The sequence below is a fragment of the Ptychodera flava genome, assembly GCF_041260155.1.
Source record: "Ptychodera flava strain L36383 chromosome 23 unlocalized genomic scaffold, AS_Pfla_20210202 Scaffold_23__1_contigs__length_28996876_pilon, whole genome shotgun sequence".
Taxonomy (NCBI): domain Eukaryota; kingdom Metazoa; phylum Hemichordata; class Enteropneusta; family Ptychoderidae; genus Ptychodera; species Ptychodera flava.
In genome coordinates this window covers 24791798-24817975 of record NW_027248277.1, presented here as the reverse complement: position 1 = coordinate 24817975, position 26178 = coordinate 24791798, and the positions used below count along the sequence as shown (strand labels likewise).

At 36.8% G+C, this 26178-nt stretch overlaps 2 protein-coding genes across 2 annotated transcripts; both read left to right on the top strand.

Moving 5' to 3' along the window:
• The first annotated feature begins 5971 nt into the window (after positions 1-5971).
• Positions 5972-7423, top strand: LOC139123870 (tripartite motif-containing protein 2-like). The gene has a single exon (XM_070690021.1). The coding sequence runs from the start codon at positions 5972-5974 to the stop codon at positions 7421-7423; it is 1452 nt and encodes a 483-aa protein (XP_070546122.1).
• Positions 7424-11897: 4474 nt separating this feature from the next.
• On the top strand, positions 11898-18354 carry LOC139124137 (scavenger receptor class F member 2-like). Its single transcript, XM_070690277.1, has 6 exons — positions 11898-12296; positions 13191-13249; positions 14334-15110; positions 16025-16289; positions 16918-16979; positions 17484-18354. The coding sequence occupies exons 1-6, from the start codon at positions 12154-12156 to the stop codon at positions 17561-17563; spliced, it is 1386 nt and encodes a 461-aa protein (XP_070546378.1). The 5' UTR covers positions 11898-12153; the 3' UTR covers positions 17564-18354.
• Positions 18355-26178: the final 7824 nt, after the last annotated feature.

Below are 26178 nucleotides of genomic sequence, written 5' to 3'. Positions count from 1 at the left end.
CGCTTGACTTGAACCTGTACTCGGAATTCTCGTTTGCACCCCCAAACGGGGTAAACTTTGTAGTTGAGTTGGATTCTCCACAGCCGAGTGATGCGCGCCATATACCCGGTTTGACACGGACGTTCATACAGACCACGGAACGGAACAGATGCAGAGATGCTTCTTGCTGCAGTGGGAATTGCTCTGCGAGTTGTAGATTTCTGTAGTTTGGGTTGTTGTCTTTGTACTCCTGTCGGGCCTCTTGAAATGAAAGCTCTCGTCCTTGCTAGCCATGTCGAAACTAGAGCCCGGTCGTTGATAGTCTAATGGCGTATACATGCGTACATGCGTACGTCTAGCTCTATGGCTCGAGCGATAAAAGTAGCCGAGCCCAATTCAACTGATTCAAGAAAATCATGAGCAAATGTGATCTCAATCCAGCGTGCAATTATTGTTCAATATTCAGCAGATATTTAAGTTAGATTAATTGACCTTTTATCGCGTGTTACATTTGGTTAGTTGGTGTAATTGTGACAGATCAACCGCCATTTTAACAAGCGGCAATATCGCAAACATTACAATCAACCCGTAACATGTGCGGCGTTCTTGGATTTGTTTACAACAGAGGGGGACCCCCTCAGGAGGATGCGCAGCGCGACACGACCACTGCGCTTTAACTTTACACGTTATTGCAGCTTCAGTCCACAAAAGCATATTTACGGTGTGTTGATTTTTCAGTGACCTTAAAATGTTTGGGGTGGTTAAAATGCACCATGCAGGACATGTTATGCTTCACTCGTTTCAACCAACTTGACCTAATGTTGAAATGTGAACTTTGGAGGATAAGGGTACAGAAGTAATAATATAACAAATTGTCTTTCAACATTACCCTAGGGGGTATGTTTGTATTTATTATGAATGGCACTCTAGGGCAATGGAAATTGAATACAAAAATATCTGCTTCGGCTAACATGCATCATAGAAAGAAACACCCATTGACATGTTGGAAATCTGTCTTCCAACCCCTAAAACAAAGGGGTCTTAGGTCAGATAGGGGATTGTGAGTTTCTTGAGTTTTCAGTCATGTATCTTAGAATTAGCAAACGTTCATATATGTACACACTGTCTCTGTCACACGACCCCGCAACTGACAAATCTTGGTAAAATCTTATTATTCCTTCAATTAAATTTGGACCTCTGTACCTTGAGATGGGGATAAGGGGTAGGGTGGAATGAACAATCTTCAAGCGTTAAAAATCAGTCACAGTTTTATTTATTTTTGAGTAAAGATATATTTAAGAAACTTCCCATCATCACAAATGCTGATAGCCCTGCAGTATCGTTTGCTGCGCATCTGCGGCAGCTCTTTGAGACCGACTACTTAGCATGCTGAAGCATACTTTATGCCACAGTGGTGACCCATGACACCAGATGGCTGCCACCATGCAGTGTGAACACGCCTTTATTAAGTAGTTTTATAACATTAAAGAGTGTACATCTTACGTAAAGTACAAAAAAAATCGAAGCTTGGCTGTGACATACGATGATGCAATCACAAGAATCATAGCATTGTAATTGCGACCATGCTGTTAAGAATTCTCTTCCTCTCGTACTGCAGCGACACATGCATATCAATGGACCGCTTGCAATGGCCTTGGGCGGTCTGCTACACAAGCTAATACTTTCAATTTCAGCAAATACTATAAAGAAAAGCAAAAATGCATGCATCTTCTTAAACCAAACATAATGAATACATAACAAAATTTGAGCTATTGTCCCTTCAATTCATCGTTGAAACCGCAGATTAAGTTACAGCCCAGCAGCTTTCTGTAGTTGGACCACTATACATAACAGTAGGGCTGAAGGATCAATTAAGCAACAAACACTGATATTTTTTGCATTTCTTGTTCGTAATCCTGAATGCTAACGAAAGCTTAACACATTGTTTTCTCTGGCAAAATTGGACTGGTACACTGCAAAACCAAAAGTGACTGTCACATGAGAATTAGTTAGTTAGTTGTTAGTTATTTGTGATTTTGAGGAGACTGAACCTGTGATCAGCAAGTACCAGTTAGAGATAAATATTTCACCAAACACGAAGGTTCTTGACATCATATTATATTACCGTGCCCTGCCTGTCGCATTTTGATTGGTCGAGCTGAATCACGTGACTGACCACAAATACACAGTAATGGTCTGTTTATATGCCCGTGAATATGAATAATAAGATAAACAACTCAAAGTATCGTAACTGTATAGCTCAAACGTAAATCATAATCAATCACAAATAAAATGAAGCACTAGTAGGCCAAGTTGAGATACTTTTATCTGAATATATTTCCAGATTTGCCAATATTTACAGCGCGCGTGACAGTGCGTCGCGTATTGCTCAGTTCTGGGGCCACGTTGTCGTTCGCTCCGAAAAATTTCGCAAATTTTGGCGGTTTTCTCTGGTTTGTTGATAATATAAAGAAAATAACAGATTCCGCACTAACCATTAACGTTTATTTATGGGCGCGGGCAACAGGAAAGCCAAATGAACGGGCTCGGCAAGCTTCGCCTGTCAATTTTTGGCTTTCCTGTTGCCCTTGCCCATAAGTAAACGTTAATGGTCAGCGCGTAGCCCGTACTTTCCATATTCTTTAAAAACCAACAATTACATCACCAAAGCTGTTGACTCAACAGACATATTTATCGCCATGTGTAATATAGTTATTAAAATACACATTGAAGTAGGGGAAACTTTTTCGAAATGTCACAGTTTGGAGGCGTATAATAATTTTTTTATTAAAATTAAAACAAAGCTTTATTCAAATAAGCTTTTTAAATTTATGCCAATGTTATTTCCCCATTGGCTTTTATGATGTCAGTTTTTGCAATATTTTTTAAGGTTGTTCCTGTCTTCCATTTTGCCATTATGGCGAAAAGATAGTCTTTTTATTTCATCAGTGAAATCAGAGACGTAATTTGGAAATGATCATATAGACATATACATATGTCTTACTTGAGCAATAAAGCACCCCCAGCGACGGTATACCACGGGATTTTGACCTGTACACGACATATATATTCTCGAGCGATAGCGATAGCGAGTGCATATATGAGGTGAACTGGTCAAAATCGAGTGGTATACCATCGCTGGGTGTGATTTATTGCCATTATATCATAACGGCACATTGAATTTCTAGCGTGGAATGTCAAAAACGGATTTTAGCTTAACCCTAGCGCTCGCGCTTGTGCCAGCCTTGTTATATCGCCAATATAACACGGTTCTTTTCGCGTCTCGACCCATCAGATCGCTGCATTTTGGCCATCAATATACTGGTATGATATAACTTAAGATATTGAATAGACGACAATCTGTGTATGTAATATATAAGCCAAGGCAGTTAAAATAAGCACGAGTCAAATACAAACAGAGTCATGAAATCAAGCACAATTTTAGTATACGGAGTCAAAACTATCTGGACGAGAAGTCACAAGACCCCAGGGCCCCTTAGGGTACATCATACACTTCTCTATCAAGGACAAATCAAATCTAAACGAATCCTCATCATGGCGATTGAAACCATGACACATCTATTGGCCCTTTGTTTCTCAATTCACTATTCCATGATAACAATATTGGAAATTCGACCTTTGACCTCAAAATGGTTTACTTAATTCTGTTAGCATGTCAGTTTTAACGATTTTCATGAAAATCCAGATTTTGAAACCAAAAGCAAGATAAACCAATGAGAAGAATAGTCCCATTCGAGTTTTATGAACCGTAGGGACGGCCAATCTCAGGATGCTTCATAATCATACCTCTTCGATTTCCACACAATATTATCCTACTGTTTCGTATGAGTTGTGGCATATCATTACTCATGTAATCCAAATATGCCTACCAGTATAGCCACCAGACAAATCATTCTACTAATAGAGTCGAATGAAACATTTTTTGCTCAGATTCAAGAGAATATATGTTATTACCCCTCTGAAGATGGTGTCGACAGATTTTTAATCATTTCTAATCATTTTGATAAATTAAATTAATAAGACAAGAGATTGACTTTTTGATCCACAGGTTGACCTTTTTATTTTGTTTCAAATTTGTTTAATTTCATCAGTAAATATTAAATTACTCAATGAGTAAGTCGAGATTGACTCTAAGACTCAGGCAATTCTTCCGCTTTGCACCAATGCTTGGCAGAGATTGTAAGTTTAGGACATGGCCTTCATGACATTAGATACATTTCATTTTACGCCAGTGTGTCCAATTTTAGCCTGGTGTTAGGGATAGATATGAATATATTCCCAAATTGTATCACTATCCAGTCTATTAATAGAATTCTTTGCTTCAGAAAGATAAGCATGTACTTGACTTACAAACACTAGTTCCTTTAGTAGATGTATTGTTCATTCTCGTTAACAATGGAGGCAACTTTTGAATGATAAATTATACTTCCAAGCAAATAACCTTGATGATTTATGAGTTTTTACAACACTGTCGAGTGACCATAACCTTTGTGCTCAATGGTACGTAGCATTCAAAGACATGGAATACTATTTTTTGAATCTCAAAGTCTGTCCTTCACATTAATTTAAATTAGACTATTACAGCACCATTTTGACAATTATATCAGTTGACAGGGATCCAGAAAACTCTGCCATGTGTAGTCCCGTTGACAATTAGTATAAACTGCAGCATATATATGTCATTTTATGAATCTCTTCAAATATCTTCAGATTGGTACAAATTGTCATAGTGAAGACAACATTGAGGTACAGGAAAAGTATAGTGTAATAAATACAGCATTTATACCTCTATATATACAAGTCTATCATATGTCGTAAACGTTGCTGAAAAGGGCACTTTCTTGAGTCACTTGAGAGTCTATCTTAAGTTTAGTGTACTGCTCCTTGGCTTCTGTATAAATGATCAACTTAGGGTTCTAAAAAAACAGCTGTATGGTTATCATTTAAAAGCCCTGGGAAATCTGTACACATCCTTCACAGTTTTCTCGTCCGAATGTCCTTTGACCCCAGTCGTATAACAGCATTCAATAGAGAATGGCTCGCCCAATGAATAAGTAGGTCAGGACTCCATAGTGAATATTGTGAATATAGAATTTGCATAGATTCAGAACTTTAACCATTCGTAAGCGACATTACAAACATTTACGGCTTCGGCTGAGGTGCCTGATCTTCAAACAGCTCTGTACCTCTCCCATGCTGGTTTACTGACACACCTATGCATAATGGCTGCTGCTCCTGAACGTAAAGTTTTGAAAGAAATCAGTGAAGATTTCTCTGCTGTACCATCTGTCTAGAGCAGTTCAAGTCTCCTAAAATTCTACCATGTCTACATACATTCTGTGAGAAGTGTTTAGTCATACTGGTTGAGAAGACTGGATCACTTAACTGTCCAGAATGTCGACAGCAATATGAGCTTCCTGTTGGGGGAGTGCAAGCATTAAAAGGCAACTTCTTTATGAGCAATCTGGTTGAAATATTCAAGCAACGACTGGAATCTATGCAGGGAACTGAGATAAAATGTGCAGGTTGCCGATTGAACACAGCAATTTTCAGGTGTGTATCATGCAAGCATTATCTCTGCGATACCTGTGTGACAGTACACAAAAATCTGTCATCAAATGTGACACATAGAATGGTAACCATTACAGATTTTGAAAATACAAAATCAACAAATCCAGAAATGCTGCAAACAGTGGAATATTGCAGTGTTCATTCTAAGAACGAAGTGGAATTTTACTGTGAAACATGCCAGGTACCTGTCTGCACAAACTGCACCGTAGTCAAACACCGCATACCAGAACATGTACACAGAGACTTGAAAGATGCAGCAGATGAGTATCTTACAGAATTGAAAGCCATGGTTGACAAACTGAAAGTGAAAGAACAGGAAGCTGAAGAGAACAAAACTCTGGCCAAGCAGATACACACTGATCTTACAGAGCACTGCAGCAGAGAAGAAAAGAAGGTGAGAATGAAAGCAGAAGAAATCATCAAGAAAATAAAGAAAGAAGAGCAGAGACTAATAGATTTACTAAAACTCAACTACAAAACAAAAATTAAAAACGCATCTATTCTTATTGATGAGATGGAATTAAACCATGGCAATATTAAGAGTGCATGCAGTTACATAGAGACACTGATGCATCACGGGAATGCTGCTCAACTTCTCTCCACAAAAGGTGATGTTTGTACACGCATCAAAGAACTGATTCTCATTGAAACTATGGCAAACACGGAACATGAGGACTTAACATTCACTCCAAATGATCAGTACAGTGAGCATGAGATTCTAGGAATAATTAAATCTGATGTGTGTATGTCAAAATGTACAGTTGAAAACATTCCAAAACAACTCCTGAAAGGCGACTCTGCAGACCTACTGATCACAACCAGAGATTCGACTGGAAAACAAGTCATTCCAAAACAACAAGTGAAAGCCAAGGTAAGAAAACCTGATGCATCGTGGGAAGACATCAATGTTGCTGATAACGGAGATGGTACACACAGAGTTACAGTGGCTGGACGATCGTATGAAAAATATCAAGTTACCATGACAATAGGAGATACACAAATACCAGGCTGTCCTGTCATGATACCTGTCATCAAAGGATTGTTGAAGACCATTGGCAGTCAAGGAAGTGCTGAGGGACAGTACAGCAATCCTTGGAGTGTGGCCATAAACAAAGACAGAGACATTGTCACTGCAGATACATTGAACAATAGGTTGCAGATAACCAATTTGAAGGGAAAATTTAAGAAAATCTTGAAATTCGAACAGTTTGAGAAGACTTTCAGCCCACATGATATACACATATCAAGGGATAATACATACTATAGTTTAGATAACAACAATAAGCAAGTAGTTGTCAGTGATGAGAATGGGCATGTCATCAGATACTTTGGACAAAATGAGTTGAAAGATACACGGGGTATTGGAATTAGTCCGGTAGATGGCAATATCTATGTGACAGACTGCGGTGGGCATTGTGTCAGAGTTTATACACCATACGGCAAATACCTTAGATCATTTGGGTCAGAAGGTACAGGTCGAGGGCAATTCCATTGTCCCTGGGGTGTAGTAATAGGAAGTACTGGAATGGTATTTGTAGCAGACTTCAATAACCTGCATATCCAGGTATTCGACGCACGAGATAAATATTTGTATTCCTTTGATTGTCACAGTGGGGATGGTGATATGAGATGTCCCAAGGGAATAGCAATTGAAAATGATAAATATGTCTATGTTACAACTGAGATCCCTTGCAGTCTATTGAAGTTTGAGGTTAGTGGTAAGTTCGTTTGTCGTATTGATAGTGATAGTGATGGGCTGAACTGGCCAACTGGTATAGCACTGACAGATGATGTACCTAACAGGGTTGTCGTAGCTGATTGGGGCAGCAACTGCATCAAAGTGTTCGTATAATGATAGCATCACAATATATTTCACCAGATTGTATTTTAATGATTGTTATCAGCGAAATTACAAGAGAAAATACCACAGACAAGATTATATATAATGTAAATGCACATGCATGTTGCAGAACATGGAAAAATTTTATTTCTCTGCATTACAAGGTGATATAGCTTTCTTCCCAAAGACATGCTACAGTGCCGAAGAAAGATGTAGAGTATTGTATGTTTAATTAATTACCAATTTAAAGTTGTGAAAAGTATTGAGACATGTATTTTTCCAGGTTTAAAAGGGCAGCTGTTTTACGAGCTTTATCTCTGAGCACATTTACTAACTGTGCACTGTGCACAAAAGATTTAAACTGTTTTTTTCAGATTGCCATAACGTCAGGTCAACGTTTTCATTGTTGGGAATATAGAACAAGTTTTAGAGGAAGTTGTAATATTCTATGTATGATTATTAGTCCCCACAGACACCGTCCGGGGGGACTTATAGGTTTTGGTCATGCCGTGCGTGCATGCGTGCGTCCGTCCGTCCGTCCGTTCACGTAGATATCTCAGACATGCCCAAGTCAATTTCTTTCAAACTTTGCACAAGGATAGTACCCTACCCAGTACAGATGCACGTCGATTTGTTTCACAACGCGATCAAATTTGGCTGTGTTAGAGGACTTTTTAGTTTTCACCTCCATACACTCCCATGTATAAGGCAGTCTCCATAGACTCCCATGTATAAGGCAGTCCATAGACTCCCATGTATAAGGTCAAGAAAAATAAAAATTTAGTTTCTCATCGTATTCATATTGCAAAAAGGATGCAGTGACACAGTTTTCAGTCCCCACGGATGAAGTCCAGGGGGCTTATAGATTGGGTCATGTCCCTCCGTGAGTCCATCCGTTAACGCAGATATCTCAGATATTTTGACAAAATGTCACGTGACCTTGGTGACCTTTGACCTCATATATATATATATATATATATATATATATATATATATATATATATATATATATATATATATATATATATATATATATATATATATATATATATGTCCATAACTCGGTAACCACAAGTGCTACACCCTTCATATATGGTATGATGGGACAGTTTATGACGCCACATATTGTACCTCATTAATTATGTGCATATCTAATTTTGAACGAGCCAATAGAGCTTGAAGTCTGATTTTTGGTATATAGGGATAACTTAGCAATACTATTTTTTTTCAAAACGTCACGTGACCTCGGTGACCTTTTTACCTCAAATATACATATTTGTCCATAACTCAGTAACCACAAGTGCTACACCCTTCATATATGGTATGATGGGAGACCTTATGATGCTTCATACTGTACCTCATTAATTATGCATATATCTGATTCTGAGCAAACCCATAGAGCTGGATGTCTGATTTTTGGTATATAGGGATAACTATAAGAGAGAATTTTTTGACCAAATGTCATGTGACCTCGATTTGACCTTTGACCTGAAATATACGTTTATGTCGATAAATAAGCAGCCACAAGTGCTATTTCCTTTATATTTATTAGGATGGGAGACCTTATGACAACAGACGCTTTACCTCATTAATTATGCACACGTCTAATTTTGGGCAAGGGAATAGAGCTAGAGGTCTGATTTTTGGCATATAGTGATTAATTAGCAATACAATTTTTTTTCAAAATGTCACGTGACCTAATGACCTTTGACCTTGATTATACATATATATGCATAACTCAGTAACCACAAATTCTGTACGCTTCAATTTTGATAGGATATTAGACCTTAAGATGTCACATCTTGTACCTCATTATTATGCGCATATCTTTTTCTTGGCTGTCCAATACAGCTAGAGGTCTGATCTTTTTTCTCGATTAAGAACCATAACTTAGACATGCCTCATGTGTATCAAATTGGGAACAACGACATAGACCTATGTGCCCATAGATCTCAACATATACACTCCAGTGATACTTCTTAATGACCACATTTCCCTGCCCCATCAAGACTTATTCTCCTATTACAAGTGGGGACTATGTCATTGTCAATGACTTGTTACTCATATCTTCTATTGTTAGACATATATTCGATGCTTTATCTTATCTGTTCATAGTAAGGGGTTGATTTACAAACAAGACACTTGTCTTTCTTTACTTTGAGAACTCAACGATAACGTCTTTATTTAACGGCTATATCCAAGATATTTATATCATTATATTCAGTGAAGAGATGGTTGATTTTCCTGACACATGATCTTTGAAACAGTTCATTTGAATTTTCTCTGTACAATTCAATGTATCCAATGTACATTTTCAAGAAGAAAGTATTATCTTCAAAGTATTTTTAGAAGATAAGGAAATTTGATAGTATTGTCGATTCTTACATTTTCATATTTCATCAATTTTTATTTGTCTGTAATACTTTTTCTAATCCCGATACTCATAAATTCCTTTTAACTCTTTTCTATTTTCAAAATTTTTGCAAGGGAAACAACTTCAGCTATCAACGTCCTTTGGAGGCCATACCATGTATGACTACAATTTTGCCACCCATTTGAATAAATATTTATACTTCTCACATTCTTTTCTACTAAGCCTATGACCCTTTTACATGTTTTTGAGAAGAAAATGTTAGTACGAGACATTTGCACTTAGTGCTAACTATATTTCTGATATTTTTTATGCCTTGGAAGATTAAGTTAACGTTAAACTTTTCCAAGAGTCATGTATAAATAACGTTAAACATTCCGTGTTTAGAGGTCATTGTAGTTTGTTATGGCAATTTTTACAGTAGCCTCCGCACCTTGTACTGTTGTCATGGTAAATATTAACAATAGGCATACCTGAAAATCATTGGGCTCAGTCTGTATTATATGAACAATCAGGTTTCGGGTTTCTCCATAGCATTATCAATCACCTTGATCACCTGGGAATATAATAATATAAAATATTGCTCAATTTGGGTCAAACAATTTTAATTCTTGCCTACCAAGTTACTATGCTGTGGTTTGATCCCCAATTATCACTCTACAACGTGGTAGAACTCATTTTGTTTTAAAAAGGAATTTCTGATCATCAAATGTTTAGAAAATTTGTTTTTCTTTGCTGCTTGTGTAAATTCATTTCGAAACTTGTTTAAATTTCAAAAGTCAAAAAGTTAATTTAACACATGGATGATGCATGGCAATATTGAAATTTAAATACAGATACAACTTTTGCTACTTTGTTTCTTTTTAGTCTAGCCTTTCCAACTTGTACATCAGAATGGTGAAATGTTTTTTGTCTTTTTGACTACTTTTTCCACATTGTATACCACAATACCACATGAAAAAAATCATCAACCAAGATTTTTTCTACCAAAATGGTTCATGCCATTACAAATATGTAGTATTAGGGTATAATTCTACATATTGTGTTATATATTACTAATGCTAAAGATTTTTATACCGAGAAAGACATTATCAGTATGCTTGCTTTCCTCATCGACAACATATTTTGTTGAATTAGGAGGACACATTTTCCAACAGTGTATAGGAATTCCTATAGGTACTGACTGCGTTGCTTGCTGACTTATTTATGTACTCATACGAGGCATAATTTATCCAGAACTTAATCAAACAGAAAAAGGTCTTTGTAGCTAGAACTTTCAACTTAACATCTAAATACATAGACGATGTTATTTCAATCAATACTCCAAATTCAGTGACTGTTTCGCTATGCTTTACCCTCCAGAATTGGAGATTAAAGAAACTACAGAAACGGCCTCTTTTGCTTAATATATGGATATTTTCCCTGAATTTGATTCTACTGGTCACCTCTCTACTAGGCTATATGACAAAAAAGATGATTTCAACTTTACTATCATCAGTTTCCCACACCTCATCAGTAATCGTAGGCTCTCACCAACTTACGGGGTATACATTTCCCAGCTTATTCGATATGCGAGAGCATGCAGTTCATATGGTGATTTTGTAGACAGACATATAGCTATTTCTCTTACAAACTGTTAAATCAACGTTACACCAGACAAAGACTTGTCTCTACATTCAAAAGCGTTTTTGGCAGATATCGCAAGCTGGAAGATAAATACAGCATCTCTCTTCGACAAATTATCGCTGATGGCATTAGTTACATTGGATTCTAGTTGGTGGCCACTAACTGTTTGACTTACAGATTGACATATGGCGGGTGCTACATGTGGGGCAGGATGCGCTTACTCACATCACTTCTTGGCCTTTTGGCCAGAGGTCCATATAGCTTTATTTCATGAATTTAAATTTGCTTTGTGTACCGGTTCTTTACTGTCTGTTCTGTGCTGTTTTGTGTCTATAACTAGTGTATTACGAATTTTGACCTAGTGTTATCGATTGCGCATGGGTATGATCGCGATTATTTTAACCGGGGCCACAATGTTACCAGTTCTATTCATAATCATTGCGCCCTCTCGACGCACACATTGGAAAACAAGGAAGTCCACAGAAATTTGGTCGTCAATAAATTCGGCGTCCCAATGACACGTTTTGCTATAAATAGCTATGTATTCATCCATTTTACCTGCTTTTAAAACTCAAATCGCCAAGAGAATGCCACAGACTTCACGCGACTTTATTTCCTGACAACCCGACCAAGCTTGTGGACGACGTAAAACGGCTGACTGGCATCAGCAGAATAGTTTTCTATCAGGACACAGACGTGATTTCAGTTGATGCATAAACACTGTCCGTGAAGGAAGGGGAACAACATGATCAGCGTTACATTATTGTCAGCTTTGTTCATCGTTCAGTCGTTCCGTTTTCAAATGTATGCATCTGGTGCAATAAGACGAAATATTGGACCTGTTGATCGAGATGCTCAGCATGCATGTCCATGGTACAATACAATTAAGTAAGTTTTTTCGCTGGAGTGTCTCTTGGCAGAGGTATCAGGTATTATACAGCCCTGCCATACAGAGAAAAAGATGCATAAGCCCTACTCCTTTGTCGGTATGGTAACGTACATAATATAAATGTTTTCACTGTTAACCGAAAGACAGTGTTACTCTCCTTTAATTGTAAAGAAGGGTAAGACTAAAACGAAGGACAATGAAGGACTGCAAATGATAACATTTCTGAATACAGAAAGGTTGAGAACAGCATTTCCACGATTGGGGAAGGACATATATTTTTATCTTAGACTACAAAATAGGGCGAAGGACAATGTTTTCATTGCAGAATATGGTATAGGGTGATCGTATCACTTTTTAAGGTTAAGGACCATGTTCACAACAGAATAGGGTGAACGACTGTATTTTCAGTACAAAGTATGGTAAGAAGGGCTTTTTTCTGTCTAAATGGGCGAAGGACAATGCCATTGGTGCACAATATGGCGAAAGACAGCATTTTCAATGTCTAAGTGGGCGAAGTACAATCCATCTGTGCAGAATATGGCGATGGACAGTATTTTCACTATCTAGTAGAACGGAACTGATTGTCCTTTGTATAGTACAGACAGAAAATATTGTTTCGCCTTTAAAGTTCGTCCTTATCGGTTCCTGTCTACAGCCTGCAGCAGCGCTGCTTCTTCACAGCCAGTGAAAACCATGCTTAAGACGTCATATCAGATTTTGAAGTGTCGTTTGCCACTCCATTGCATCAGCTGTTTTGTGCATGCTCCACAGAGTGCCAAGTAGTCATGGACAGCTGGGATGAAGGCATTTTCCTTTAATCGTTTACAACTATAATTTGACATGCTGTGTCGTGTATGTGAAATCTGTATGCTTTCATGATTTTTCTTTCACAGAGATGAAGAAGTGTATCGATGTTGTTCTGGCTTTTATTTAGAAGATCGCAAATGCATAGGTATGTATAACGTCAAGCTGGCATGATGTCTCCTCAAGGATTTTTAGATGGTTTGTGTTCAGCCAAAAAGGTCGGGTTGTTTGCTTGTTGTCAGAGAGGGTGTTGTTGCCTACAAGCCATGCAGCCACCGACTTAATTAAACATGCCAATTAAATACAAAAAAAAACTAATTTAAAATGACAAGACGTCAAACATTTAAACTTTTTTAAACATGAAGTTGATTATCACATACACATTAGTGATTTGCAGAATAGTTTTGTAGCACAATTGAATACAGATATTCTATATTACTGAATGCAATACTAACAGGACAAATACAGTTTCATATTACTTAAGCAAGGACACCAGACTTTTACAACAAGATAATCTTACGAAATTTTCTTCATTGATGACTAATAAAACGTGCGTTTCAGAATCAAAACCAGCCTAAAATAATTAATACAGCTACTACTCGTAAATGCAGAATTTTGTTTCGGGTTATCTTGATTCTATTTTATGATTATTACTTAGTCATATAATTGCTATTTTTGGTCCTTGTCTATTGTATTATAATTTAAACTTTAAACTATATCAATGTATGAGTTATTGCATATTCCATAATGAATAATGAATCACTCGTAAGTCTGTCATGCAGTTATTTAATAACTTTCAATGTATATGTCAGGTCAACTTTGGTGCTAATATGAATAACTTAAATCTAAAAATTATTACATTATCATATTTCTTAAATATTTCTTTGTGTTTGGCGATCCATTACTGAAGCTATCAAATTGATTCCAAGCAAATGTATCTAAACGGTATGTTTCTCCAATAAGCCCTTCCCTGACAATTTATCTACATTTTATGCTTTCTGATGTAAGCTCCTTCCATTTTTTATAGATTTTTTTATCACTCTTTCAACAACCTGTATTTTTTAAGAAAATGTAAAATGTGAATGATGACAATGATATTAGCGATGTGTAGATTTCCAACAAAAAACATTATTATTTAATAGTTTTTTTTTTTATTTTTTATTTGCATGTTGTCGATTAGGGTGTTTTATATATATTAATTTTCTCGTCTGTTTGTTTGTTTGTTTATTCAGCATGTCCACGTGACTCGTTTGGTTATCGCTGTGCACGAACATGTGATTGCAAAAGTCATGAACAATGTGATCCTGTTTATGGATGTAAATGTAAACCTGGCAAATGGGGAAACAAATGTGAGAAATCATGTAGTCCATCATGCAATGATATGGAAGAATGTAATCAACGCAATGGTAAATGTAGGTGTCCTCCAGGAAAGTGGGGAAAGAAATGTGAACACCACTGTCAATGTTACACACGTGCACAATGTGATAGACAAACTGGGACGTGTCAATGTGAAACAGGTTGGATGGGAGACACGTGCACAGACTGTAATGAAAGCGAAGTTGATGACACGGGCAAGAGATTTTGCACTGACAAGTGCCTACACTGCTTCAATGGTGAATCCTGCAGTATTACTGACCCTGCTAGTTGTGACTGTACGCCTGGGTGGAAAGGAAATAAATGTAATATATCAATTCCTTTAACATGTGACTCCCGTTTCAATAGAGACATGTGTAGAAACCATAATGACTGTGATGGCTTTCAAGGCTGTAATTTGAAAAGCTGTAAATGTGATGAGTGCGCAAGAGGATACAGAGGAGAAAAGTGCAAGCTGCCGTGTAAGCGTGGCACGTATGGATATGGTTGTGAAAATTCATGTTCCGATGTCTGTGAATCTGGACAGTGTCACCACATCACCGGGAGTTGTACACCATGCCCTAGTGGTTACCATGGTGAAAACTGTGTTGACGAATGCCCTGCTGGTCACTATGGTTACAACTGCCTGACGAAATGTAAGTGTAATGACAAGATGTGTGATCACAAAACAATATGTACTTGTGGAGGGCATTGCGTAAACAATGCCATACATATGACATGATGATGAAAGGTCAATGAAGATTTTGTGACAGAGCTTTCTAGATAGCTGAACTTGAATCACTCTCACCCTACGTTCTCGTTCACTTATATACATTTCAAAAATCCTTAGCTACTTGTTTGGTGATTTGATTATTATAATTCGATTTATGTCAATAAACAAGAGAAACAGAACAAAAGGAGAGCAAAATTTGTCGTGATTCAGAGTTAAGTAATAAAAAAATAATGAGAAAACCGCAACATATTGTTTCATAACTTTGTTTCTGTTCACTATATTTTAATTGAGAAAAATAATGGTAAACCTTTTGCAATCAGCGCTGGACATTAGATGTACATTAGATCTCGTAACTTTGAAAAGCTGTCCCTCGGCTATATATAATGCCTGCTCTGATAAAGAATGCATTGCGTATGATATACCTATAGTAAGTGTGACACCTCTGTAATTGCTGTCTAACATTCTTCTGCCGCCAACGAAACTGTTTGACATGCAAAACAATGCTCGTGCTCAGTTTTTTCGCTGGCCTACCTATGCCATCTCTGTGAAAAAATATTGTAAATCTGCGCCCTGACCACATTTTTATCACCCTGAGCAAGCAGTCAAATGCTGAAAACAACATGCGTAGGGAATGCATTAAGTAAAAGTGAGTTTATACTGAGAAGAAAAGTATTGGTTAACAAAAAACTTTCTTACTACCACGGAACTTGAAAACTTTGACCTCTGACCCCTTAGTGACCCATAATATCATTTATAGATTTATTCCCTAACTGGGTTCAAAGGATTTAAAGTTTAAGGTAAATGATTTTCATCTTCTCACATTCCTGTCCCTTTCAGATACAGACAGTAAATCAACAACACAACAATCTAAAGTTACCATGCAGGGGCGACCTGAGCACCCGGACCTAGTGACAAGTAATCAAAGCAACACTACGAAACAGATACAAGACTCGGAAAGTAGAATAGATGGAGATCCGGATGACATTGAAGATCATTCGCCGTTGATCATTGGTGTTTGTGTATTTCTTGTCTTACTGATAATCATAATTGTTGTGATAAGTGTTGTGTGTTGTCGGAGGAGAAAAAAGACAGTAAATATAAGGTGAGTGTTTTGACACTTTGTCTTGAAAGATAACTGTGAAATGTGGTGTGTCGAGAAATTCATGGGGATTAGTTGTATTCTAAAAACTCATAAAAATCATATGTGTAGCAGAATTTATAATTTTTGTAAAAGGGCAAGAGATAATAGCTTCTTCTTTTCAGCTGGTATCAAATCCTTGTGTAGTCGTATCAGTGAATTTGCATGTAGCGTAAATAAGCATTTTATAAAAAATAAAGCAGGACAAACATAAGCCATCACAATTGCTAAATATAATCTAGTCGTTTTCTAGCTCCTAGTTCATTCAACAAGATTGGATCCGCCAATTTACCTCATGCAAGCACAGCAGTAAGGGCATTATCTTTTGTTCATTGCCATTTAACATCTCTATAATTACTCGACGTGTTTATGACCCTTGTCCTGACATAGCATAAGGTTTGATTACTATATAGACTGGTAAATGGAATTAAAGGTTTCTATGTGAATAGTACATATTAAGTAGAGTTACATCATCAATCACTGCATTTAAATTGTGGATTTTATCTAATCATGTATTATCCTTTTGATTTTTGACTATTTATTGCTGCAGGGACACTACAATTTGCACAAACTTTTTTATTCCCTTTTTCAGAAATGTTTACTATGAGAATGTTGATGTAGCAGTAGAAAGAATTGACACTTTGGCAATGTTTGGTAAGATAACTAATGGACCTTATAAGTCACTTACAAGTAGACACAAAAAAGTTGCTCACACACATGAGTGTGTCATTTTTTTCAAAGCCAGTACTGTAACAGTTTTGATGCAAACGAAACATAAAAACACATCAAGCGCTATGGATTTGTGTCATCAAATTGCATACATTTAAGTGATCTTCAGACAACTAATAATTGTTTTCAAGATTTCGATGTAATTAAACGTTTGTTGGTGCCCAGATTTATCATTTCGCTAATGCGCAGGTCAGAAGTTAATCAAGCTCTACGTCTCGAACACACAGTGTATAGAGTCGTTAAAAATAACGGTGTAAGGGTGTATTTTGATCATAGTACTGCCAGTATGAGTCTGCCAGTGTGAAATAGCCTGACAGCGTGAGTCTGGTGATATGTATTGCTTTCACCCTCATGCATATTTTACAGTCTTTTTGGTAATAACAAATAATCATTAATTAATGTTTGTTTGATACTTTTGTCTTTACACAGTACCTCCTCTTAATGACTATGAGATGGCCGATGTGGAAACACGTGGAACTACCATTTTAAACAATGACGACATTCAGTGACCTTACAAAATGGTGATGAAGAAAGTTACGGAGATGACGGCAACAGAAACAGAAGTACTCCAGAGTATGCACAGGCTCATTGACGTCATAATAGTCGGAATTTGCTAATTTTACTTCCTGTCGTGTATTGACAATCAACAAACACAAGCCGACCAACTCAGCTAATGTTTGTAAAATAAATCATTGTTTTTACATACCAAAACACTTGTGATGTTTTTTTCGACAACTCTTCCTTTTTATGTAAAATTTCATCTCTTACCCAGACTAAGGACATAATATTATAATTGTGAGTGTAATATATGAAAACATCACTTGTTTTCATGTGGCAATCTACATTATAACTTTGAAATGGTGACTGGGTGCCGTATGTAATGAATTTGAATCCGATCGACGATTTACTCGATTGCCATGCGTTTTATGTACTCAGGAACAAATGCTCTTAAACCTGATGAATTTATTTTGAGATTGGATATTTTATTATCGAAACTGTGAAAACGTTTCCTTTTTTATCACTGCCATATTCTTTGAGCAGATAAGGTTTGTTTATTCTGTGACGTAAAATGACATGCGAAAGCTCGTTAATTCTGTGAGATGCAAATGACATGCAGAAGTCAAAGGTCATATTGAATTGTCGTGTTATAAAATTTGTTTTGGTTTCCTTAAAGTTAAATTCTGAAGTATGTAAATTTTAATATTGTTAGACCTGACCTATTACAAATGTATCGTGGGATTTTACATCATGTCAAGTATTATGAAATAATAAAAAAACAAAAGCAAATGAAAACATTTAACCATTCTTGTTAATCTGAATTCTTGATTCTAAAGTGTGTGTATGGGTAGGACTTCAAATATCTGACACTCAAACAATTATATTGACTCTCTTGTGATAAATACTTGAGCTCCTTAGTTGTTGTTTTGTTCGCACAAATTCCCTAGCCACCAAAGTGTGTATTTCTTTTAAAATTCATCCTGAAAGGGACAGTTACCTGTTTTGTTTGATAACGTTAATTCCTTTTCGTTCAAGAAAACTACTATATTTTATTTTTCGTCTGCAGAAAGTATGGTCTGCCAAAAAAATGATGCCTTACAAACACAAAAACTTGTGCAACATACGAAATGTCATCGTTAATGAAAGTTTTTTGAGAGTGGAACAAACTATTACATATACGGACATCAGATTTTTTAAAAAAGTACAGCTGTAGGAACTTATTTGATAATTACATATCAATTTCAAAAGGAATTCACATTGCACAGTTGCATTTCATGATAAGCGTGTCCTCTCGTAGAACAACGAGGAAGTCCACAAAAATTTAGTCGTCCATAAAACTGGCGTAATTGTGACATGTTTTGCTATAAATAGATATGTATTCACCACTTTTGTTTGTTATATAAGAGAGGCAAACACAGTCACCAAGCGACTTTATTCCGCAAAAAAATACAATAAGTTCATGAATTTCACCAGGACAATTTTCTAACGACCTGACCATATTTTTTGCTCTTTAAACGACTGACTAGCACAGGCAGAGTATTTTCTATAAGGAAAAAAACGGGATATTAGTGGATACACGAACACAGCTCCTGGAGGGAAGGGAACAATCTGATCGTCTTTCAGGCTTTCTGTTTTCAAACTTACGTATCTGGTGCATTATAACGAGATCTTAGACCTGTTGATCGGATATCAAGCATGCACGTCCATGGTACAATATGACAGAGTAAGTTTAATTCATGGTCCTGGCATTCGAGATATTATTAAGTTCACTTCATTTATCGGTACAAGAACATGCGCAAGATAAGTGCTTCCACTGTTAACCGATAAAAAATGTAAGTTCCCCTCTATTGTCAAGAGGGTGAAACTAAAATTAGAGACAGTGAAGCACTACGTAAGATGATTTTTTTTAATACAGAAAAGGAGAGAACGGTACTTTTAGTGCATAAGTAAGTATTGATAGTGTAACATCTCCAGATTGGAGTGATGGACTGTGCTATCGGTACAAAATGAGTTGAAGGCCAGCGTTTGCAACCAGAGCAGGCATAAGGAATCACTAAAATCATTGGCCTTAAAATATTCTTGGCGGTAGGCGAGGTGGATTAGAACCAGGGACTGTAGCAAAAAATGTTATTAACTGTTTGTGTTTCATAGTAAGCACGCCCTCTCGAGGCAAACAAGGGAGAACAAGGAAGTCAACAAAAGTTAAGTTGTCATAAATTGTTTACCGGCGTCCAAATGACAAGTTTTACTATAAATAGCTACGTGTATACCAGTTCATTTCTGAAGATGACTGCGGTCCGATGACATACATGGCAGGAGAGGCTGCGAAATACGCCAAACGACTCCACTCCTATCGAAATAATTGACGGTTTGGTGCCGATGTTCCGCCGGGCATATGCGTAGGGACTGGAAAAGGGTTTTGAACTTGATTGGTTCAGTTTAATGTTTGTCTCATCAGAAGCGAAGGTCACATAAATGAAGCATTAATACCGATCGTGACGGACGTAAACAACATGATCATCGCAGCACTGTTCATATCAGTTAACGTCATCTTTCAGTCGCTGTGTTTTCAAACTGACGTAGCTGATGCATTGAAACGAACAGTTGGACCTGTTGATGTAGACACAGTGGATCAGCAACATGTATGTAAATGGTACTTCGATGAAAGAAGGTAAATTTACTTTCAGGACATATACCAGAACCAATGACAGCTACTATTATCATTTTCTTTGAAGACTGAGGAAATAATTAGTTTCTTTGGCTGGCAGCAGTGGATTAGTTTTTGCCGACGTCAAAAAGTGACTCAACCCAACCAAATTAAATTGTTGACATGTCAGTTGTAAGAAAGTAGTTTCAATTTTAAAGTTTGGATATAATATTTTGAATTAGCTGTGAATGTATTTCACACATTCTATGCAGAACAAGATGTACAGAACTGTACATAAATGGATGTCAGTTGTTGATATTAAACAGAGAACAGCAGTAATTATAAGTTGTAGCCAAATCTGATGTGTGCCATGTCTATGAGGACTTTTTTAATGTTGGAACCACAAATGCATAGCTAATAATGGCAAAAACTCCCTTTTGTTAATCACTTCTTTAGTCTGTAAAAATAGCTTTTTGCTGAAAACCTGTGACGCAAGGGAAAACAGATGCATCAATGCCTGTCATGCTTTTCTTATGAAGTGCCGATTTCATAATGAGTGGTACACTTTGCAAAAAAGACTTACAATTTTGCAAACATCAAGATATCTCTGATATGTATGTCTGATATATAAAAGTTATGTGCCAAAAGGGTGCGTCGAAAACTGTAACTGAATAATGCAATTCGTGGTTGGTATGATGTTTTGCCAAACAAATTTCCAATATGCAAACATCCAGATATCTTTGGTATGGTATGTCTGATATATTAAAGTTACGCGCTAGAAGGGCACGCCGAAAAATGCAACTGAATGTTGAAATGCTTGGCTGGTACTATTTATTTCAGACAAGTATGACACCGCATTATAATTCAGAAACACTGTGACACCCCCCCCCCCCCATTGAGCATTTCAAAAACATGGTAACCATAATCACCAAAGACAAACACAGAGTGAAACCCCAAGGAATCCACCCAAGTCCAAAGAAATTGACCAGTCCCTAATATGAAATGCGTAATGTCTAGAAAATGCTAAATATTTTAAACACATAATTTCTGCAACTGCAGATTTGAAACAGATGATACATATAAGGAATGAATTTAATGTCATATGTTATTCGAATAATGTGTGCGAGATAGTGCTTCAAACTTATATCAAATGTAACAGATACTTGTCCAGCACAGCTAATGTGGCAGTTAATTTGAACAGTCTGATCTGTTGGACGTTTTCGTTTCAAATATCATTATTTATGGTGTTAACAATTCAATTTGTTTTAAAGAATATTAGCAAAAGACCCAAAGGGAAGTCTTTGATTGGGGTATTTTGAATCATTCTGTGATAAACATCAAACAAAAAAAATCGTATTGCCGTATTTTGAATCATTTTGTGATAAATATCAAACAAAAAAATGATCTTGCCGTATTCTTGACAATGTCATTAGCAGTGAGTGAGATATACCTTGTCCCTGTAAATACATATTAATTTTCTCCCCAGAAAAACACAGGTATATCGATGCTGTTCTGGATTTTATCTCAATGGTAGACGATGCATAGGTATGTATAAACTAGAAATATGTTTATTAAAGCGTTTATTGATGATGTTTTGAACGCAAGGAGAATATTTATATCGCTAACATTTTATCAATTCGTAATCTCGAGTAACAGTCGAGAAATTTGCACGTAAATATATGTTCAATGACATAAACTTAATATTATTAAATGATATTTAATCTTTTAGTTCTAAATATTATTTGACTATACAGAATTGTGGTTTGAAGATTAAAGTTATTAGATAATAGGCTCTTTGCATACATTTCTTGTAGCGCCGGTGCCCAACTGGCTTGGTACACGCCAAACAATGTAGCGCGATATTATGCAATACGGAAAAACGTGTACAGAGATGTTGCGATAGGAAAACTCGTGGTGCGATTTTTGCGCCCGGTAATCGAAATACAGTCAACATCCCCCCTAAACACAGAAGTTGCGTTTACTGTGCGCGTGTTTTAATTATCCACGGCCCCGAAGACACAAACTCAGTATGCTTGCAAACCCCTAGATGATGCTAGGTTTGACACACGCACATTGTGTACGTTATTGGCCACGTAAACGAGTTAAGCGTTAAAAACTACTCGAACCAGTCATCAACAGGCCAACAACGGCAGCTGTCATTAACCTTTACCAGCAGCGTCTACGGAAATGACTCCGTAGTCATTCAAAGTCTCAGTCCAAGGTCAACTACAACCAACAAACATGACGACCCTGGGCTCTCCATTGATCTAACGTCTCGGTTACCTAGTTCTGATGCATCGGCTGTGATCGGCGACAACTTTCATAATCGGTTTCGATTACACAATTCGCGACTAAAGCCATTCAGTATATACGTCAACCGTACCGTCTTCCCTTGCGCCAAAACACAATAACTTATCTCAAGAAGCCATGAAAAATTAAATTATAGACACAATTATTCATTAAATTTAAACATTTGAAAAACATTGTTGAACTCTGTCGATATTCACCACGTACATTATGATGTGCAAAGTTTGCTTTTGTCAGTCAATCATCGGCCGCGAGGGGATACATTATTGTTACATATGACTTTAAATGTGCCAAAGGTCATTTGTGGCAACATCATCAAAACTGTTTAGTACCCTGAAGTTAGTAACTAAAGCCTGCAATATTATGTTTTAAATTTGCTAATGTTTTATTTGCGAACGTAACACCATTTTGGTATGTTTTTAAAAGTTATACCACTCTCCGCCTCGTGCCCATTGTTCTAACCATGCTCTCTAATTTCCATAACCGAATATTTTATTATATACCACCTGGCTTTCTTTTGTTTAAAAAGTGTCCGATTTACAAGTTCTTTTGTTAAAAGTGTCCGAATTACTAGTAAATCGGACAGTCTTTTGTTAAAAACTGTCCGGTTTACTAGTAAATCGGACACTTTTAAACAAAAGAACTTGTAAAATGGACACTTTTTAAACAAAAGAAAGTCACGTGGCGACGAGTAAAAAAAAACAAATGCGAGACATTATACCAGAATAAATTTATTTCACCATTAAGTACAGAGTAAAGACACTTTAAAAGAATCACCGGACTGAATTAATTTTGCACGATCACCGTGAAATAACGGTATTGATTGCAAATATCACTTCTGTGTTAAGGTTATTGTTATCACGATCATTCGAAGCTGAAATTTAAGACTTCAAAGTCAGTTATCAACACTGAATGTAGAGGTTTCAGTCGCCTTTGGTAAAGTTAAATCTAGCTACAGGCAAACACACACGCAGTATCACGGTCATTGTGGATCTACACGTATTTTTTTGTACTTGCAGTTTCTGTTGCGCCTTTCTCTGACGTGGCTGTGTAGCTTGGTCTTCCGATTGTGGCCGTTAGCACTTGCGTGACAGGGGGACTTTTCTTTTCCATCTTTGGCTTTGGTAGTTGAAGTGCACCGGATACAGCTTTCATTTGTACTTCATCCGCCATATCGATATACGTAGAGCGACTCGGCAATTGCGTGTATGCTGCTCAAAGTTTTCGACCCAAATGAGCAAAGCGTGACTCTAACGTCGATCTGCAAACACCTTTTTACTTCATTCAACCAACCAATCAATCAACATGATTCATACAATTCAAATCAAACCAGGTGCGCAACCACGTCATCGCACTACAATAGCAACACATGTCAACTTTGTTTTATCCAATCATGGTTAGTTTTTTATACTTTCGTTCAACAAGGTGTCAAAACGCGTCAATGTTTTCCTGCCAAAGTTTCAACTTGCACTGCACTAAAATTACAAATAAAAACTTTCGGCGTGCAAACAAGGCTCTAAAACTCGGCAAATTCGTGGTATAACACGGTCAGCGAACTCGTAGTCGGCGGTTTACGGAATTTAACGGTACAGTTTGCCATAAAACTCCTCGGCCCTGCTAGTCCGGGGTCAATTGTCATTCCGTGTGTTTTGAGTGAAGATTTTTGCCAACCTAGCTCATCGATTTACTTAATGGCCAAGTTTTTCAAAAAAATTGTTGGCATTTTTCTGACAACTCTGAAGGTCATTTCAAGGTCATTTCCTTAAATCGTTTTTTCTTAACCATGAAAAGATTTTATGGCCAGTTTGCAACCATATTAACTTTGGAAACATGCATTTTGATGTGAATCATTCCTTACAATCATTAACATTGAGGTTTCTTGAAAAAAAAAACGGTTATTGTATTAAAAATATATAGAACTACTTTACCAAAGGTCAATTGAAGGTCAGTATGAAATTTCTTTCTAATTTTCATAGAAATGCCTCCCATATCTTAAAACATCACGATGATTATCTTGTATACAATTTCAGATTCATAAAACTTGTATAACATTCTCAGGAAGTCTAACATTTCTTGTCAAAGGTCATTGACTTTTAATGCCATAATCTCTAATCTGAAGAAAGTTTTGTTATAAAAGTAATACGATCACACAGCAACTTCAAAACTTTGATAACACTGCATGAGTGACTTTCAAAAAAACAGAAGATTTTCATGCTTAAGTTGTTAATCATTATCAAAATCATCAACAAAAGTGTCACTTATACGACGTGAACAGTTCGGACAATAATTTTCATCAGCCTCACAGGGACACATTTCCGTACATGTGATGTCGTTGCATTCGTCTTGCAAGAGCAGATATTGTTTTGTATATATTTTGTTTACAAGAACATCTGATCAAATGCACAACAGCTTCAGGGAAAGGAGGAAGCATGCTTACTATGGGTATGAATGTGTTTTCCTCCAGCTTCCATTGTTAGTTTGCTGGAGGTGGCAAGTCGGGTTAGGCAATGATATCATTTTCCATATCATTGTTTGATAATGGGCTATGAGAATTGCTTGGATAAGACTGCCTTTGGTTGGTGTACTTCTTGAAAATGATATTGCTTTTCTCAACATTTTGGCAGCTTTGAACAGTACTCTTACATTTTCCTCTGTACTTTCCTCAGCAACTCCATGTATTGCTGCATCTTAGATAGCATTTAGCAAAGCCAATTCTGGTTCACTGTGTCGTGCAGATTTTCCAAATTCCACACTTTCATGTGATCAGTCATAATTTTCTTTAATTTCCTATGATGTAGTTGTCAAGCACAGTGCATGTCAAAAATCGATCTGTGTCATTATTTAACAAAGTGCATGGAAAAAGATGTACAACTGCAATACAAGCAAATCCTTGTGATTGCATATAAATCCATATAAAATGGTAAAAAACAAAAACAATAGGGTTTTTTAAATCTTTTATGAGCTGTGAAGCTCCCTTCCACCACTAAAGGTATTATAAAGTAATTTGGTCAATGAGTATAGCCATTTTGTACGCACTACAATGCTAATCAATGGAATTTGTGGAGTAACGAATGACCTTGAATTTGACCTTGACAAAGTGGAAAGAAAAAATGCCAACAATGTTTTTTGGACTCTCCAGATATTAAGGAACAAAATGATATATGTTGACAAGAGTCTTCACGAAATGCACACGGAAGCCAAAATCATGACAAGTGACCCCGGACTATGCGGGCCTCGGAGTTTTACTGGCAAACTGTACCGTTAAATTCCGTAAACCGCCTCCTACTCGTCCGCTTACCTATAGGTATAACGTAGTTTATTGAAATCCGGGCAAGTATTATGACATAAACTAACAAAACTTAAAATAAAGGAAAATACAACTGCTCTTGGTATCTGAGGAAAAATTGTCGTAGAAAAGAAAGGTATTCTGATATAATAAATGATATCATTTCTATGATCCAACATGATTCGTATGTATGTTGAACCCTGTTATGTTGTTTCCGATAACATACCCGACTGTAGAGGTTACCATATACATTAATGACTCTCTGATGACCGGACAAAGTTTTGTGAAAGCAAACGACTCGGCTTGTCATGCTATTTCCAAGTCCCTTTTTAATCAGCAGTGGTTTATTATTTTACGGAGGATAGGGAATATTCTAACACACATTC